At 50.3% G+C, this 19,162-nt stretch overlaps 1 protein-coding gene across 3 annotated transcripts in view; it reads left to right on the plus strand.

The window, feature by feature from the left end:
* LOXHD1 (lipoxygenase homology PLAT domains 1) overlaps positions 1–19,162 on the plus strand; it is a gene marked incomplete at both ends in the record, with an annotated part of 135,828 nt that overhangs the window by 90,523 nt on the left and 26,143 nt on the right. For 2 of the 3 annotated variants that reach the window (XM_081150176.1, XM_081150178.1), the window contains 8 exons: positions 1,347–1,528; positions 6,147–6,263; positions 6,946–7,108; positions 10,430–10,584; positions 14,643–14,852; positions 14,973–15,108; positions 17,343–17,551; positions 18,357–18,542. In XM_081150176.1, coding sequence (XP_081006302.1) covers positions 1,347–1,528; positions 6,147–6,263; positions 6,946–7,108; positions 10,430–10,584; positions 14,643–14,852; positions 14,973–15,108; positions 17,343–17,551; positions 18,357–18,542 — 1,358 coding nt within the window. The remainder of the gene's footprint in view (positions 1–1,346; positions 1,529–6,146; positions 6,264–6,945; positions 7,109–10,429; positions 10,585–14,642; positions 14,853–14,972; positions 15,109–17,342; positions 17,552–18,356; positions 18,543–19,162) is intronic. The other variant, XM_081150177.1, reaches the window with a different exon arrangement.

The following is a 19,162-nucleotide window of genomic DNA, read 5'->3' on the forward strand; positions in this document are numbered from 1 at the left end:
ATGTTCTGAGGATCCCAGGTAGTTGAAATGGGTGTTTGAAGGCAGTTGGTAGGAGGAGGGGAAGGACTGAGAAAGGTCATCCCCTACCTGCCAATTCATCCAGAGAAGCATCTTAGCTTTAAAAAGTCAAGTTTTTCCCCCAAACATTCTTTATAAATGTATTAATAAGAATTCTGCAGTTAAGGAAACTAAAAACCGCAGATCTGGTTAAACCCCCTCATTTTATAGGCAAGGAAACTGAGGCCCAGAGAAGTATAGTCACTTGCCCAAGGACACACAGCAGCAACTCAATGGCAAAGGCAGAACTAGAAAACAGGTAGCAAATTGGAGCCCAGACCAAGGACAATGCGGATGAAGGGTGGGCTGTTCCCGCCCAGATATTTCCAGGGCTTCTCCCACTGCCAACTAGTTCCAGGAAAGCTCAAATCCATTGCCAACTTCTCTGCTCAAGGCCTCACAGGCCGTAGACCATGGAGAAACCAAAGAGGACTGAGAAGAAGGGACCCTGCATGCTGCGGAGGGGCATCATGCCTGAGGGCCTGGAAGAGTCGGGACTGTGTTCCCCCTTGACCCACTGGGGAGGGCCCTGTTCAGGCCCTCGTGGGACCAGCAGTCACCTGCATAGGCGGTCCTCCCTGTGGCTTGTGGGTAGGCAGCCGTAGTCACCTCCAGGTCATGACAACAGCTCCCAGGGAGGTTGGCCACGCAGGATGTGGGGTCAGACACGTCTGGGTTCAAGTTCAAGTTCCACCACTGGCCGGCCCTATGATGTTCTGGGCCTTGGTTTTCTCACTTGTAAAACTGAGCACAACAGTACCTACTCCGTGGGGCCACTCTGAAGGCGAAAGGAGATAAGGAATGGACAGTGTTTAGTACGGAGCCTGGCGTGTAGCAAGTGCTCAGTGCATGAGAACTATCACTATCACAAGTGTCGGTACAGCAGTTCTATAGAAAGGTAACTATGATAATAAATGAAAAGCAAACTCTTTCTTGGGACAAGGCTGTGGCCACCTGTGGGGAAGCAACTTCTAAAGTGACTCCTTTCAAGGGTCAAGATCACAGGAGAGGGTACGTTTTCTCCTGAACTGTTCTCTATGTTTTCCTTTTTTTTTTTTTTATTGTGACCCATAGTAAGTATACACACTTATATACAAATACAACAAGTTAAAATGGCACAAAACATTTTACCTCACTGTGAAGTAACCACGTGAAGGCCCAGGTCCCTGGGCAGCAGCATCTCCCTGGGAAGCAGTCTGGGTGGTGGTGCTGTGAAGAGCTTGACCTTGTCCATGTTTGTTTTCTATTCTCACATCCCCTCTGGTTTTCCCTCTGTCCCCCACCCCCAGTTGTTCCTTACGAGATCACCCTCTACACCAGTGATGTCTTTGCTGCTGGGACAGACGCCAACATCTTCATCGTCATCTATGGCTGTGACGGCCTCTGCACCGAGCAGAAATTCCTGTGCACCAACAAGAGGGAGCAGAAGATGTTCTTTGAGAGGAAGTCTGCCTCCCGCTTCATTATGGAGGTATTTGGGTTCAGCAGGCTGCTGGGGAGCCAGGAATTGGGGGGATGAAGTGGGTCCAGAAGACCGGTAAGGAGGAGGAGCCCTGCGTCCAGAGGCAGACACATCTTTCACCTTGATGGACTGCTGTTAGTGAGGAAGACAGGCAGTCATCAATCTCTCTGGGCCTCAGTACATCTGAGAAACCAGAAGGATGGTGAGCCTCACCCTGTCCCTTCTGATTTGATGTCAGGATCAAAGGCCATAAGGAGTGGACAGGGCTTGGGGAGACTCCAGGCACAATTCCAAATCCACCAGGGCCGTCTCCAGTGCTACCAACAACAACAGACATGTATCCATGGGGAGAGCCTGGCTTCCAGACTTGCTCATTACATACTTGAGTCTCCCACTCATCCGCCAAGCTACAGCCAAACAACCTGATACAGAACACTCCATATGCTTCTCGGGGCTCTGGTTGGTTGATGTTTAATATGGACATAGGTCAAGGCACCTTGGTGTCCTGTACACTTCAACTCAGTGCCTTCCCTGTGCACTCGGTGTGTTAGATTGGGTGGGAGAGACAAGAGAAGGGGAGGACCCGAACTCTGCCTGTGAGGGTCTTGCGCTCCAGCTGGGGAACCCCTGCGCTCCACACAAAGCTAATGAGAGAGTCTGGTGATCATCATGATAACTGCTCCTGTGGGTTAGAAGGCACTGTCATAGGGCTTTTCCCAGATTAACTCAACCCTCACAGCAACTCTGGGCTGTGACTATCCCTGTTTGAAGACGGAGAGACGGAGACACAGAGTTTAGTAGCTCACGTAAAATCACACAATGAAGGCACAGAGGAAGCAGGATTCCAACCCAGGAAGACTGGCTCAGAATATGTGCTCTTAGCCCCTGCAGGACACTAGTCCATGGGGCGGAGGGCACAGGTGGGGCTGAAGGAGCCTGCTGTGGGTGTTCAGGGAAGGGAGAAGCTTCCTGGATGTGGCGGCTTTGAGCTGGACATGAAACTGGGCATCAGCAGGGACAAGGAGGGGAGATATTCCAAGCCAGGGGAACATGGTGGCCAAGGACCACAGGTCAAAATAACCACAGCATGTGTTTTGAGGTTTGGCCAGAGTGGACAGGAGGAGAGTGACATGACTAGGGTAGAGGACCAGATGAAGCAGGATTTAAAGGACACAACTCTAAGGGAGAAGAGCTGGAGCCTCAGGAGCCTGGACTCTCATCACCTTTGGAGATGTGGCTCTTATTTTCTGATGGGAAACAAAGTCCAGAGCCCCTTCCTTCTTCCCTGGCCGGTGTCTGTCCCCGGGGACTCCCTGCTCCCTCCCCACCTCCTCTGGGAGCAGACAGCACTTGTGGGAAGGTTGCCACCCTGGCGGAATCTCTTAACTAGGGAACTTCAAGGCTGATTCATTTATCCACACAGAACCACATCTCACCCACCCAAGATGTCGCGGTGCGTGAGTCATCCCAGCCTGCTGCCGTCAGTGGCTGGGCTGTGATGACACCTCAGCATGACTTCCGGGGAGTTTTATCAATGAAGTCCTCAGGAACAGGCAGCTATAATTTACCAGTCATTTGCTGCTATTTTTTTTTTTTTCTTTTTTCTTTCAAACCTACCTGGGTGTTGGGGGTGTACGAGAATTTGGACACACATGAAAAAGCTTTGCATCCCTTTCTCTCCATTTCTCTTTTTTGACTGATCTTCAGGTTAAGAGGATGAGCACTGGATTGCGAGCCCATAGACCTGGGTTCTGGTTCTGGCTTCACATCAGCCACTAGCTCATGAGCGAGCCACCCCGTCTCCCTGTGGCCTTATCCTAAGACATGGGAATTGGCTGGGAAAGTGGCAATAACAGCTCACACTTGTTGAGCCCTTCCCATGTGCCAGCCTTGTTCTAAGCACTTGATGTGTATCAACTCAATTAATCGTCATCGCCGCTCCAAGAGTTAGGTGGTATGATTATCCCATTCTACAGCTGAAACGGCACAGGAAGGTTAAGTAACTTTCTCATGGTGTCAGAATTACAGAACATCCGAGCCAGGGTTTCGACTCAAGCAGTTCAGTTCTAGAGCCTCCTCTGCTTAACTCTTTCACCCCTTGGAAGAATGCTAGGGTCTCTTCTGATTCTGGCGTATCTGAGTTATCCCTGAGCCCACCATCCATGGCCAATGGTCCCCTAAAGGCTTCCTTGCTCTCTGAGGGGTCATGGTGGAGATGGCCTCCCAGGCACAGCATGTGTGACTGGGTAGCTGAATGATTAAGGCTACAAAATACCGTCAAAGCAGAGGTCCACACATCTCACAGCTCAGAGATGGATGGGAAGGAGGAACAGGGGCCCCTGGACAGAGGGAGGGCAAATGAGTCTTCACCTCCCGGTTCTGCCAGGCAGCTCAGTGTCCTCAAGTGGAGATTCTGTGAGCCAAGGATTTCACCCATAGCCTCTGTGTTCCTCCCCGCTATGAAAGAACAAGGCCCCACTTTAAAATGTCCACTGATCTTTATTTAATGATTCAGAACGCCCCTAGGGGGCTTCCAGGTGACTCCGCTTCTCTGATGAAGCTGGGTGAGTTGGCAGGCGGGGAGCTGGGGCCTGAGGCAGGGTAGCAGAGGCAACAGCAGCTGGAACGCTTGTTAATTCATGGTTTCCAGCAATGTGGTGCCATGCTGGTCACCTAGAAGGACAGAATGGTTGACAAAAGAACCATGCCTGCAATCTTAGACCTAGAAGTGACCTCCAGGGGTTACCCTGCCCATGCCCCTTCCTTCAGCTGACATTAGCCCCCCCCCCCCCATTTTATAGATGAGGAACTTGAGGTCCTGAAGGTCAAGCAGTTTGCCTCGGATTACACAGCTCATAGGTGGCAGAGCCAGGGTTGCAATTGAGAAGGATGAGGGTGGGGTAAGAGTGGAGGAGCTTCTTCAGAAGGTGCTGACGGGCATCATCTGTGGGTGGATGTGTGAGGAGGGAGGAACCTGAGTGGAGGCTGCACCAGTTCATTCAGAGGTCACTTCTGTCTAGGGCTATAGAGGCCTCACATTTGATGAATGACTCAATCATTCAGATGCCACTCACTCACCAAGAGCCCTCACTCCCCCAGAGCTGACTATGCCATTTCCTGGTAGCACTGAGAGCTTGGTGGAGCAGGCCAGGCAGGCAGCTCTGCAGAGGGGCTCCCAGGAAACTCAAGTCTGCACACACACACACACACACACCCCTCAACACCCCCCACCACCACCACCAATTGTTGAATCAAACCTCAAGGCATGAATTCCATGGCCCAACCGTGAGCCAAGACACCTGGGTATTTCCTTTTCCCCCTATTTCCTCATCTATTTCTTACCGTTATTGCCCAGATGCTCATAAGGGTGAGGCAGGGTGTGGATGGATATATATAGCACCATTTCAGAGGAGAACATGACTCGGGAGGCTTGGGGGAGACCCAAGAGGCTCCTGGAGGCCCTGAGGTAGCAGCATGGTAGAGAGAGAGCCAGGGAGGCAGAGGCCAGCTGACGGGATGACTTTGCCTTGCCCTCGCTGCCTCCTTAGAGGGCTCCGAGAGAAGTATCAGTCATTCCCACTGAGTCCCTGCCCCGTACCCTGTGACATAGGCTCCAGGCAGGAGAGAGGAGAGATGAAAGCTCTTGAATTTCAGGGACTCACTATGGACCACACGTGTCAACAGTCAGTGGGGCTTTCACGCACCATCGTGGTTAATGTTCAACGCTGCATGTGAGAGAACCTGGCTGACTTTATCACACCCATTTTGCAGATGAGGAAATACTCATTCTTTCATCCTTTCAGTTAATACTTATTCAGTACCTGGGTCACAGGCTATTTCTAGGTTTTAGGGAGCCTGTCCTGTGACTTTCAGTGGTGGAGGAGAGGATATCACACAAATAAATGCCAGCTTCCAACTGTGGGAGTGCTCTGGGTTGGGCGGGGGGGGGGGGCAGTCTGTAGAATGCTGTAAGAACCTATTATGAAGAGATCTGACTTTCTCGAGGTGGTCAGGGGGCTTCCTTGAGGAAGTGATCCTAAAGCTGAGACCTGAATGAAAAGGTGGAGCAGACACTGGTTTAGGTAAACAAGAGGAGGGGTAGGTAAAGCATGTGCAAGGGCCCTGTGGTAAGAAAATGTAGTTTGAGGGACTGGAATTTGAGGGATGTAGAAGAGGAGTGGCTAGAGAAGGAAGGGGTTCTTAGGGGGCCAAGGAGAAGGTCAGGCTGGCAAGATAGGACATGGGCAGAACCAGAACTCATCTTCTGAAACCCAAGTCAAGTTCTCAAGCAGGAAATGAGCTGCTACAATGATAAGTCATGAAAGGCAGAGAGATGGGCTCCATCATGAAAAGAGGGGACAGCTTCCCAGAGGTTGATTGAACTGAGATGATTGAACTGAGACTAGGCTGATTTTACGTGGGGAGAGGGGAAGGGAAGCATGAACATGGCATGTGTAGAGGAGAGTGAGGTCTGGCTTGGCTGGACAATGGGGACATACTGGGAGAAAGTGACCCCTGGAAGTTCAAAAAGACTCAAGGCTAATGCCTTGGGGAGGCACGTTTTTGCTCAGGTTGTTCTTTCCTTGACCTGTCAGCCAACATCTGATGCATTTTCTCCTTTCCAAAGCTAGAAGATGTGGGAGAAATCATTGAAAAAATTCGGATTGGTCATGACAATACAGGCATAAATCCTGGGTGGCACTGCGCCTACGTGGAAATCCGCAGGCTCCTTCCAGATAAAGATGTGAGTGTCTGATTGATCTGTCCTCCTGTTTCTTTTGTCCCTTTCCAGAAGAGATTCAAGGCAGATTCATTATAAGAACCTACAGCCTTGCTAAATTAAAATAAAAATCTTCTGAGAAAAATTCCCCCATTTCACTCAGAGTGCAGAAGCCAACTCAAGTCTCGGGCAGAATCTTTTAGAACTTGGTTTAGGGGTCAAGGAGGAGAGTCTGGGCAGCTATGTCTCTGCTCCCCACCCCAAGGCCATACAGGCGTGCCCTTTCTGCTACTCAAGGTCAACCCACAGGAAGAAGTCCACCTGAACAACTTGGAAAGCATTCTGAAACTGCCGAATTCTAAATCTAGGAGGCAGCCCTCAGCCATGGCTATGGATATGAGTGACTTGGGAGCAATTTAAAAATACAGATCCCCTCCCCCTACCATTTGAATCTGAGTCTCCAGGATGGGGTTCAGGTATTTATCATTCAGTGACTCTGGGAAGCCTGGCCTTCAAGAACCAAACCCTGATGTGGTTGTGTAAGACTTGATCTGCTAGAATTAGGGCAGAGCTGTGGCTTTTGCATTATTTATGGGGCTCCATGACCCTTGTCCTTGGTCCCCAAGAGTGTTGGCATGCTGATGAACCACTGAAGTTGGTAGTTTCCACATTAAGGGCTAATTTTTCTCTTGTCTCCTCACCCCAGGGTACAGAGACTTTTACTTTTGCTTGTGATCGATGGCTTGCCACCTCGGAGGATGACAAGAAGACCGTTCGAGAACTGGTTCCTTTTGACATCTTCACTGAGAAATACATGAAAGATGGGTCCTTAAGGCAAATCTACAAGGAAGTGGAGGAGCCACTGGACAGTAAGTGTGTTGCCATTGCTTTCATCACCTCCCTTGTAGGGCACCTGCCCTGTGCCAGGCAGAGCCTTTGCACCCAAGGGGAAGAATCTATTATTATTATTATTTTTAAATATGTCTTTATGGATTTCACAGAGAAAAGAAGGGAGAGAGAGAGAGAGAGAGAAACATCAATGGTGAGAGGGTCATTGATTGGCTTCCTTCTGCATGCCCCCCACTGGGGATCAAACCCGCAACCTGGGCATGTGTCCTGACCAGGAATCGAACCTCGAGCTCCTGGATCCTAGGTCGATGCTCAACCGCTGAGCCATGCCAGCCGGGCGGAGGAGTCTATTATTATCTTCATTCCGTGGAGGGTGCAACTGAGGTTCACAGAGGTTGCATAACCTGCCAAACTTCACACAGCTAATAAATGGCAGGGCTATTCTTCAAAGTCTCGGCTGTCTCATTGCAAGGTTTGTATTCAAATCTTTCCTGGTCTGACAGTGTGATGATACATCCAGATATGTGTTCTCCTGTGCCTGCATTATCCTGGTCCTGGCTCTCTCTTTCCTCTTGGTTTATTTGGCTACGATCTGTGTGGCTGGTCCTCTCTGCTCTTGCTGGATCCAAGTGTTGCAACCAAGGATGAATCCGGAAGCATCTTGGATGAATCTGTGACTGGAGCTGCTGTGTATTTGTTCTCAGGGACTGGGTGCAGCTTCAGAGTGTCCAAGGTCATGGGCTTCTTTTCTGCTTGTGCCAGTTAACCTTGCCCATTCCTTAGGACTGTGGCTTTCTCTGCAGGATTTGCATCAGCCAGATCACACACTCTGTACTTCTTCCTTTGCTGTCATACCACCATTTTCTGGTTCTCTTCCTACCTCTCTCATGCCAAGTGGCATTGCTCCAGGCTCAGTCCTCAGCCTTCTCTTCTTTCTTTTTACACTGTGTGAGTGTGAGTGAGCACATGCACACACACATTCTTCCTGGACCACATGGATAGACTCACACCTCTGTTTGGACCAGCAATGTTATTGTCCATGTCCACCCCCATGTTATTTGCTGCTGGTCAGCTGTGACTAAGCTTTAACTATGTCAGAAATCAAATTCACCTGCAAAAAACAGACTTTGTGCCACTGATGACATACAAAAGAATACTTTTGTATTTTATCTTGGATACAAGATCTGAGATGCTCTGAAACCTTGGAAATCCAGCTTATATTTGTTGCACTGTCTTCTTGAAAAAAAAAAAAAAAAAAAAAAAAAACTGGAGTAAAGCCCAAGATTCCAGACCCCATATGGAGCCAGGGGGAAATAAAATAGCTCTAACATTTCCTTTAATCTGAGTTGCCACACTTAGAGATAAAAAAAAAAACACAAAAAAACAAGTGTTGCCTCAGTAATGTGCCTTTCCCTATGTATATCTTTTTCTCTGAATTTTCTTTGTTATTAAACCTGGGGGATCATTCCCTTTTTACTTGCATCCCAGAGGACACCCTGGAAAGCCGTCCCAGCGGCATCCTTGGGCTGCTCCGTATTAGCAGCATGCCGCAAACCTACTCTGTGCTTGGCCGTGTTTCTAGGGAAACATCTTCCCTCCGAGAGCTGTGTGGCCTGGGTGGGACGGGGAGGGAGGACGATCCAGAAATAGCCAGATTTGACTGCACAGCCGCATTGCTCAGCACCCAGAAGCTGAATCAGTTTTCCTAATTCCCAAAAGACGGAGAGAGCAGTGGGGGTGGAAGAGGAGGAGCAGGAAGGCCATTTAATCACAGTTCCTGGTGACGTGGCACCCCGCTCTGGGACAAGGGCTCCTAGAGAATATCCTGCCCAGATGCGGAGCAGGGCTGAATGCATAGCCAGGAAACAGATGGAGAGAAACATTGGGGTGCGGGGAGGGAAGGACAGTCAACTGTTAATGTCTAAACTGAGACAAAATTCCTAATGTTGCTCATGTCAGTATTAACCAGTCAGGCTTGGGTAACATTGACTTTTAAACACCAGAGAAGATTTTATTTTGTAAGGCAACCCGTGAAATGCTGATGGGATTCTGCACAGAGCTGAGTGAGGTGGGTGTGGGGGGCAGTGTGACTAGTCCTGGTTCCTGTCCTTGGGGGTGCAGCAGGCCTCTGAGAGCCGTTCTCACAGTGCACCTATGAGGTTCAGAGAGCAGAGTGCTGGGTGGGGCTATGGAGACAGGGAGGATGGGCAGGGAGAGGCTTGGAAAAGGGGGTGCAAGAAGGGTGGACCTCAAGTTCAGGTGTAAGTGTGTGACTGTGGTCTAGTCCAGGTGGACGTGTCCCCTAGGTGACAGGTGTGGATCCAGAGCACAGGAGGGCACTGGGATGGAGATACGGACTCAGGGAACTCACAGAAGTCAGCACCTAGCACTTGTAGGGCCAGAGCTGAAGGAAGTGGACAGAACCTGGCAATAGTGGCATGGGGTGGGGGGCAAAAGATCAGGAACCATAGAGCTGCTCAAGAAGGAGCCTCCAGAGACGCAGAAGGAGAGCAGGGGAGAAAATGCTGTGGAATCCAAGGGAAAATGAAAATAATAGGAGCCATTTGTGGGCATCAGTGTGTTCCATAACCATGGGTGTGAGCAATTCACATTCCTTCTTTTCTTCTTTTTTTCTTTTTGTTAATCTTCACCCGAGCATGTTTTTTCTATTGATTTTTAGAGAGAGTGGAATGGAGGGAGAGAGGAGGAGAGAGAGAAACATCAATGGGAGAGAGACACCCTGATTGGTTGCCTCCCGATCAAACCTGCAACCCAGGCATGTGCCTTTGACCGGGAATCGAATCTGGGCCGCTTCAGTGCTCTGGTCAATGCTCTAACCACTGGGCAACACTGATCAGGGCATAACCTTACTTTTCTAAATTTAATTAAATGTGGTTCTGAGCCCACTTGCAAGGTTGGTAAGAAAGTCCATCTCAGTTCCTACAGGGAGGGGGCTCCCTTTCCTAGGGTCTTGTCAGAATCCGAAGCTAGTGACTACGAAGTACACACAGGTCAGGCAGCTCCTGGGTCTTTCCCCCTGGAAGCCATGGGTGACTGGGTGGCTCCTGGTTGAGGGGTGCTGGGAGAAACCTCCATCCTTTGGGTCTTAGAGGCCTCCTGTGTCCAGATCAGATAGGTGAACTTCCTACTGGCGAATTCACGTGGAACTATAGCAGAATGTGTGTCATTGAGCAAATAAGAGGAAAACATTAACTCCTCCTAGAGGCCTGGCCCAGAAGCCTGATACCTCCTACAAATCCAGTTCCCCTAAACCTAAAGCGATGCCTTCCTTTTCTTCCCTTTGTCTGTTCCTCTGTCTGTCTGTCCATGTGCCCGCCCAGTTGTGCTGTACTCGGTGCAGATCTTCACAGGAAATGTTCCTGGGGCAGGAACAGATGCCAAGGTCTACATCACCATCTATGGAGACCTGGGGGACACCGGGGAGCGGTACCTCGGCAAGTCGGAGAACCGTACCAACAAGTTTGAGAGAGGAACGGTAGGAGGGGCACTCGGAGTTGAACCCCTTCTCTTCTCCTCCCTGGAGCCAGCTCTTCTTGGTCCCAAGGCTGTCTCAGAACTTTGTGGGGGTGTCAGGCACCCTTATGAAGGCATTTGCCCTTGCCTTTCCCCCTGCAGAGGGCTGGTCCTCTCTTTCAGACCTGGGTCCTGCATGTGGGGTGTGGGTGGGGCTTGAGCAAGCAAGAGGCCTGATTGAGCCCTGGGTCACTGGCTGTAAGGGACTGGGTCATCTTCAGAGCCTGCGGCCCACTGTAGGCGGGTCCTGAGTGTGGAGGTGGTACGTCCAGGGTAGTGAGGCTGCACCCACAGAGGCTTGCACTAGGGGCTGGAGGCTGGTTCTGCCATCAACTCCTCATCTGGTTGAATTTCTCTGGCCTCACTTTCCTTATCTGTAAGCTGAGGAGGCTGATGGGAATCACCTTAACCGTGTTGTGCAGAACCCTGGGCAGTACAAGGCCCTTGGAGCCATGGCAGGGTGAGGGGAGCAGACGGGCACCTTCTCCCCCCACACATGGACCCACTCTACCTGGCCTATTTATCGGGGTGCCAAGCAAGCCCTCTATTAAACAAAGTGCTCTGTGGCTAAAGAAGGGCTTGCAAACCATGCAGCCTGATGGTGCCTAAGGCCCTGCCAGCTCTGACAGTCTGTGGTTTTACAAAAAGGAAGAAATCTGTCCAAATGTCCCTTCCCACCAGCTCGCCTTCTGTCTCCCAGCCCACCTCCTCTCGCTCTTGTGCCCTTTCTGCCCTAACCCCTTCACTTGCTCCTCAGCTTCTTTTTCATCTCTCCATTCACCTAAATCTGCGGGAAATCCCACAGGCCAGGCTGTAGCCACAGCATGACCAGAGCAACATGATTGGCTCCTAACCCAACCTGTGGTCTTGCCTGTGGCCATGAGTGTATGGGGATTTTGTGCATCAACCAGTGGGTGTTTATTGGGGCCTCCTTAAGCCTGACCCTCAGCCAGCATGACCTTAGTGCTGAAACATTTGCTGCAGGTGAGGAGGGAGTTAGCTCTGGGACAAGGAAAGTAGGTGTCATCTAAGTGGGTGTGCAGCTGGCTGGTGACTCCATGAGCCAGTCCACCTGGGAGTAGCCTCACCATGACCACTAGGTCCCAGGGGAGTCAGGCCTGAAGGCTCCCATTCATTTGCTCCACCATACACATAAATTGTTTCCCTTTAGCTCTGGTTACTGCTTCTGAAGCAGGAATAGCAATGTGGTAGCTACTTAGACCGCTGGGCTGAAGAGCACTTTGCATCAGAGAGAAATAATTTCACACACACGCACACACACACACACACACACACACACCACACAGGCTCACTCCCACACACAGGCTCACACACACAGGTTCACTCGCGCACACACACACACACATGCACACACACAGAGGATATAATTTCCTTGCACTTGTAAGGTAGTTAATAGGAAGTCTATCTGTTTTGGAAAAATGGGATGCCAAAGGGGTCAAGTGACTCTTTTGGTGTCCCTGACTCTATAGTAGGGACATGATCACCAGGCTCACTCACATGTGCTGCTGTGGAATGTGGCAGTGCTGAGCAGTGGTCTGGCACCCAGACCTGTGGCTGGAGCCAGACCACCTGAGTTCAGATCCTGGCTCTGCTGCTGACTAGCTATGTGATCTTGGGCAAGTTACTTAGCATCTCTCTGCCTCAGTTTCCTTTGCCATATAACAAGTTAATTTAATTAAAACACATGAAGTGCCTAGAACTGTGCCTGGCATGAAGCAATCTTTTTGTTAGTACTGGGTGTTGGCAAGTCTTGGGATAGCACACCTTTCCCTGCCTTCACTGGTGCCTGGAGCAGATGACTGGTAAATGCCTGTAAGCAGCCCTGTGTGGCACACAGCTGACAGATACATTTTTGTTCGTGCCTATAGCCACAGAGCCTGGGACAGAGCAGGCACAATAAATATTTGTTAAGTGAACAAATGAATGAAAGTATACATGAATGTAATGCAATCCATTCTCCCCTGTGTGCAGTCAGATTTTCTTCTCTTAGCAATTGTGACTTCACAACAAAAGTTTTGCCTCCATTCTGCCCAATCCTTTCTCTTCCTCAATTCTGGTTTTGACATCTCATCAGGGGAGCTGCAGCCACTGCTGGCTCTGTCACTATTTATGTGACTTTAAGTTCACTACTGAGCATCTAAAAACTCCCATTTCTCTAACCACTTGCTACATAATCCAGGGGTTGTCCTTGACATCCCCGTCCTCTTAGCACCCCCTCCCCACCCACATCCAATCAATCACCAGGTCTTGAAGATTTTCCCTTCTAAATCCAGATGAACCTGGTCAACTCCATCTCTACTCAGTCCTTCCTTATCTCACCTAACTTATTGGACCAGCCTGACTCCCTGCTCCAGGCCCCTGAAATCCAACCCATCCTTGGATTTCCCCAATTAACCTGTTCAAAGCTGACGGAGTCACTCCCTCACTTCAACCATCAGGGGCTCTCCACCCAACCAGATCTGGCCTGAGCCCTCTATGGGATTCACAGCTTCACGGCTGCCAGCCCTGAGTGTGCAATGCCCCTTCCAGGCCCGTGGGCCCCATGTTCCAGAACACCCTACACTCTCTCCTCTCTCCTAATCTTCTCAAGGCTTTCCTCTGCATATGTGTCCATAGAAAATGTATAATGCTATTTTGTTTTAATTTTTTGCATAAGAGACATGTATATGCATGCTTCTTCAGCTTGCCTTTGGTATGCAATGGGACACTTTGGAATTCTTCTATGTCAGGATATTCAAGCATAAGTAAAGCTGGCCCATTCTTTGTAACCACCACACACATAACATTCCACACATGACACTGACATAGCTATTTAGCTGTTCCCCGAGCACTGAACACCCAATAGCTCCTAATTTTCCACTGTAAAAATGATCCTGCAACAGACATCCTTGCTCACCTATGAAAGTGTCCCCCCAGGACAGATGCAAAGAAGTGGAATTGCTGTGTCATAAGGTGGGCCCATTTTTGCTCTAATGAACTCAATCACTAGCCATTGCCCCAGGCCAGCATGAGTCCACACCTGCCCTCAGCCATGTACCATTCACCTGCAGATTCCTCAGCCTGAAGACTGACCTGCCCTGGCTGCCTGGAAGGCCCAGGCCCCCAGCTTCAGCTTACTGCCACCACCTGGAGAATCTTCCCAGCCCTGCCTCTAGTCCAACCACAGGTGGCTTCTTCCACTTCCGGGGCTGTCCCAGGAAGGAGCAGAGGTCATCTTATAGTATTTATCTCTGAGTTCCCAGGGCTCCACACAATGACTCAGCGCATCTTTCAGAAGAAAAGTGGGTGTCACTCAAGGTTACCTGCCCCTCCTCCCTAGGCTCCTACCTACCACAATCAACTTGTGCTTTGACTGCACTTTACCTAAGGCCTAGAGCTCCACATCTTACTGAATGCTCCCCAAAGAATCCAGTTACCCAAGAGTGTAATGTCACTTTCCTGAAGGTGTAATCAGGGACACAGAGGAGGGCTTTATGTCACACCCTACACAAAACCCTCCTGAACCACATTCCAGGTGTTGTCCCCTGCACTCCTCTCAGCCTTGCTTCCACCAGAGCCTGTAGCCCAGATGGCTGACTCCTCCAACTCCCTCCCGGCTTCCCCATGGGAAGCCCCTCCCATCATTCAGAAGGCTTCTACCTCTTCCTCAGCTCTTACCCTCCAGTCTCCAACCTGAACTCAACATAACTAAGGACGCCCAGTTACCAGGACAGGACAGAGCACCCTCCCCTGTCCCACCCCCCTCACACAGCTCATCAGAGTCCATCTTCCAGACACGCACGGGGATTTTCCCAAAGGATCTGGATTGCAAAACAAGGCTGCTGTGCAAGTGCAACCTTGGAACACTCCAGTCAGAGCTTTGGCCCTGGGGGGCTTCCCAGCTAGGAAGGTCTACTTAGCTCAACAATTGAGGGGTATGGGAGGTGCTGGATGGATGGGGGAGGAGTGGATGGAGATGGGGAGCACTCCCACCCAAGCCCCCACATCTGGACTCCCCAGGCCGACACCTTCATCATTGAGGCAGCCGATCTGGGCGTCATCTACAAGATTAAGCTCCGCCATGACAACACCAAGTGGTGCGCAGACTGGTATGTGGAGAAGGTGGAGATCTGGAACGACACCAACGAGGACGAGTTCCTGTTCCTGTGCGGGCGCTGGCTGTCCCTGAAGAAGGAGGACGGGCGCCTGGAGAGGCTCTTCTATGAGAAGGTGCGTGAGGCAGCGGGGGCTGGGCTCCGCCAGGCCTGTCACCATCCTCACCCCGGGGGAGGCCCCATGGGCGGAAGGTGCGGGAGGACGACCAGGCCTGGGTCCTGCTCTTCCCGAAAGGAGTACACTGGGGACCGGAGCAGCAACTGCAGCAGCCCGGCCGACTTCTGGGAGATCGCCCTGAGCTCCAAGATGGCCGGTGTGGACATCGCCACGGTCACCGGGCCCATGGCCAACTACGTCCAGGACGGCCGGGGTAAGCCAAGCAGAGGGCTCGGAGGAGGAACAGGCACGTGGGAACGTGTTTAAGATGTTCTCGGGCTGGCCAGGCCTCAGCCCCACCGTCGTCTGCCTTACTCCAAGCGCCGCATGGCACCGCCAAGTGGTGCGCAGACATTGGTGCCCAAGGGGCCTCGCTGGTGAGGGTGTCTAACTTGCTATCTAACGTCTTATAATTTACACACAGTTTTCATACCTATGGCCTATTTCCATCTCCACAACAACCCTCAGAGGTGAGAGGGCAGGGTTAGCCCCCTGTACAGATGGGGAAACAAAGGCTAAGAGAAGTTAAACTGATGATGCCCTTAATCCACTGACCCACCACCAGAAGGGTACCATGGTAAACTCTGCCCTTATCCAGACTCTCAGGATATAGATTCAGCCCAGGGTACCTAGTACAGAGCTAAACTGCAGCAGTGAGAATCCCTCGCATGTTAGTGGAGCATCACAGGAAGGAATTGGCCACGCAAACTGAAGGCATGATGTGGTGGAGTGGGGGGAGAAGTCCTGAGCTGGGTGGTGGTTTTTTTTGAGATTTAAGTTCCATTTCTGGTTCTGAAAATAATAATGGGGCCATGGACAAGTCACTCTTTGGCTCCTGTTTTTCTCTCCTCCAAAAAACAATATTGTAATCCCCTGACAAATTCCTTTTGCCAACCAGATTTTTGAGAAAGGCAGTTCTGTATTTCTCTATTGGACATTTAAATGTGCACTGCCTTTCTGTTCAGTTCTCTTAAGTGTAGAGCATGACACCACCATATTCCTCTCCAGGAGACCATGTGGTGGGTGTGTGGGGCTGGGCAGAAAGCATCAATCATTTTATATTCTACCTTCTCTCCATGTGAATAAATGACAGGAACTACAAGAAAGTGCTTCTCCTTAATTAAGTACTGTGCTCAACTTTGGAAAGGCTAACAGGGCTCTCTTTATAAAGATGAAACAAGGTCATGGGCAGGTACAGAAAACAATACAGGTAATCCTAGCTAGGAAGGTCTGGCTTGGAAACTTCAAAAAGATACAGATTGTACAACCATAACCCACTACACCAGGGCAGCCTCTTCTAAGTTATTGAGGAAGATGAGCTAGAAGAGTTTCCTACTTGTAGCAATTTGTACCTGTAAGTGACGGAGACCTGGAGATAGTGACTTAAATAATTGAGGGACTTTCCTTTTCTCTCATATAGAAGTTCAAAGGTAGGCAGTTGTTACTGATATAACAGCTCCAGTGAAGTCAGAGTCCTGGGCTCTTTCAACTTAATCACTCTGGCAACCTCACAAGTGGCTTCCATCCTAAAGGTTGCCCTTGGTTCCAAGATGACTGCTGGAGCACCAGCCATCACATCCACACCCCAAGCAGAATGAATGGAAGGATAAGAGTCAAAAAGGTGCTCCACCCTGTTGAGTCAGACCCTTTAAAAGAAATTTCCCCAACAACATCTGCTTACATATCATGACCACCCCTAGCTGCAAAGAGAATGAATACTGGGTGGGCAACTAGAATTCTATGCCACATTGCCTGAGCAAGTTTTCATGATTAGTCTGGTTTAGTGGATGGAAATGGATGTTTCCTAGAATTTTCATTTACCATGTTACATATATAATACTATTTTGTTGTTCTTCTCTACAGTCCTACTTTCGTGAGACCTTGGTTTTGCCAACCTCATTTTTGCTGACATAGTAAGCTTTTCAGGCATCCCCTGTACTTGGGGAAATATTATTGTTCTTACCCTACTTCAGTTAGTGCTAGGTGCAACTAAGTTTTGTGTGTTTTTTTAAATATATGTTTTTTGATTTCAGAGAGAGGAAGGGAGAGGGAGAGATAGGAACATCAATGATGAGAGAGTCATTAATTGGCTGCCTCTTGCATGCCCCCACTGGGGATTGAGCCCGCAACCTGGGCATGTGCCCTGACTGGGAATTGAACCATGACCTGGTTCATAGGTCGACACTCAACCACTGAGCCATGCCGGCCAGGTGCAACTAAGTTTTCATGTGGCAAGGACATTCTTTTTGCCCTTCACTTAGGAGTCACCAATTCCCTCACTCCTTGGAGAGCAGACACTCACCATAGATAAGTCACCAGTCTGGAAAGCTCCCTTGCACTTTGTCTCGGAGGCAGGGAGACAAAGTCTCCAAGCCTCATTTCCAACTCTACTCGCCTGCCCTGGTCCACCTGGCCTGTTATGAGGCTAGGCCCCCTGATCTCTTGCAGTCATACCCTACTATGTGTCAGTCACCACTGGGAAGCAGAAGGATGCAGCCACCGACAGCCGGGCCTTCATCATCCTCATTGGAGAAGATGACGAGCTCAGTAACCGCATCTGGCTGGACTATCCCCGGGGGAAGAAGGGCTTCAGCTGCGGCTCTGTGGAGGAGTTCTACGTTGGAGGCTTGGATGTAGGCGTCATCAAGAAAATAGAGGTGCTGGCTCCTGGGGCCTCGGGATGGTGACCACCCCCAGGGAAGGAAGAAGCTGACCTGTACATGGGTGGGAGGGGGAGTAGAGGGTGGGCAGAGAAACTGACCTGAGCCCCACCTCAGACCAGGTAGCAAGGGAAGACCTCCTGGCCTCTGTCATCAGCTTGAGTCACCCACCCCACCAGGCCCCAGTTTTCCACCCACCCAATGGGGATACCTTATGTATTAGCTTTCTATTGCTGTGTAACCAATGGCCACAAATTTAATAACTTAAAAGCACACAAATGTATTATCTCACATTTTCCTGGGTCAGGATGTGGTCTCATCTGAGGTTTGGGATCCTGTTCTAAGCTCACTGGTTGTTGGTGAAATCTATTTCCTTGTGGTTGTAGGACTGAGGCCTCCAGTTCCCAGAGACTGCCCTCATTCCCTGCATGTGACCCTCTCTGAAACATGTCCCATTTGTTTCTTCAAGGCCAATGAGAGAAGATGTCTTCTGCTTCAAATCTCTCTGACTTCTTCCATCTCTGACACCTAGACCCTCGTTTAAAAGAGCTCACCTGGTTAGGTCAGGCCCACCTAGAATAATCTTTTTATTAACTCAAAGTCATCTGATTAGAGACCTTAATTATATCTGCAAAATCCTTTCCCCTCATGGGAGGGACTTGGGTCAGTGAGTCCAAGCACATTGGAAAGAAGCACCGAGGAAGGAGACTGCAGAATGGGGAAGGGAATGCTGAGAAGGGCAGGGAGGGCTTCCTTTTCAGTTGTGCTCAGATTCTCACAGCCCCAATGTGTCCCCTCACAGCTGGGCCATGATGGGGCCTCCCCTGAGAGCTGCTGGCTGGTGGAGGAGCTGAGTTTGTCTGTGCCCACCCAGGGCACCAAGTACACATTGCGCTGCAATTGCTGGCTCGCCAAGGACCGAGGAGATGGCGTCACCTCCCGGGTTTTCGACCTCCTGGATGCCATGGTGGTGAACATCGGGGTGAAGGTATAGAGAGGGGCTGTGTGTGTGCATTGCACAGCAAGAGCAGTGCAAGTTGGGGTTGTGGAGCAGTAGGGAGATGGATGTGAGGGAAGCAAGAAACTCATCACTGGGGCACTGGCTGAAGCTGCAGCCTGGTATACCAGCCAGATGCACTTTGCTTGGAGCCAGGAGACTCAAGTCTCTTCTGGTCTCCTGCTGTGTGACCTTGGGCAAGTCATTTGGCCTCTCTGAGCCTTGGCTTTCTCATATAGCATATGGAAATAATGCTTCCCATTCTGTTCCATGTAAGATCTTAACTAATGCAATCATGAACAGTCCATGTGGAGCTTTGCAAAGTAATTGCTCTACATAGATGCTCAGAGTGGTTATTCTCCAAGTATGCTCCATCAACACCAGAGAGACGGTGATGGGGACAGATGGCATTTGGGATTCTGTGAGCCTCTGGGTCTCAGAGTGTAGTGAGAGCTGTCTGCGCAAGACCCCCCTTAAGTAGAAAAGGCTGGAAGGCAGGAGCTCTGCATTCCTGTCCTGGCTCCACCTCTATCTGGCCAAATGACTTGAGATGAGTTATATAAACTCACAGGTCAGTGCTGAGGCAGCAGGCAGGATGCCTGGGTGCTGGT

Source organism: Miniopterus schreibersii (assembly GCF_964146895.1).
Source record: "Miniopterus schreibersii genome assembly, chromosome: 10".
In the NCBI taxonomy this organism is placed as follows: Eukaryota; Metazoa; Chordata; class Mammalia; order Chiroptera; family Miniopteridae; genus Miniopterus; species Miniopterus schreibersii.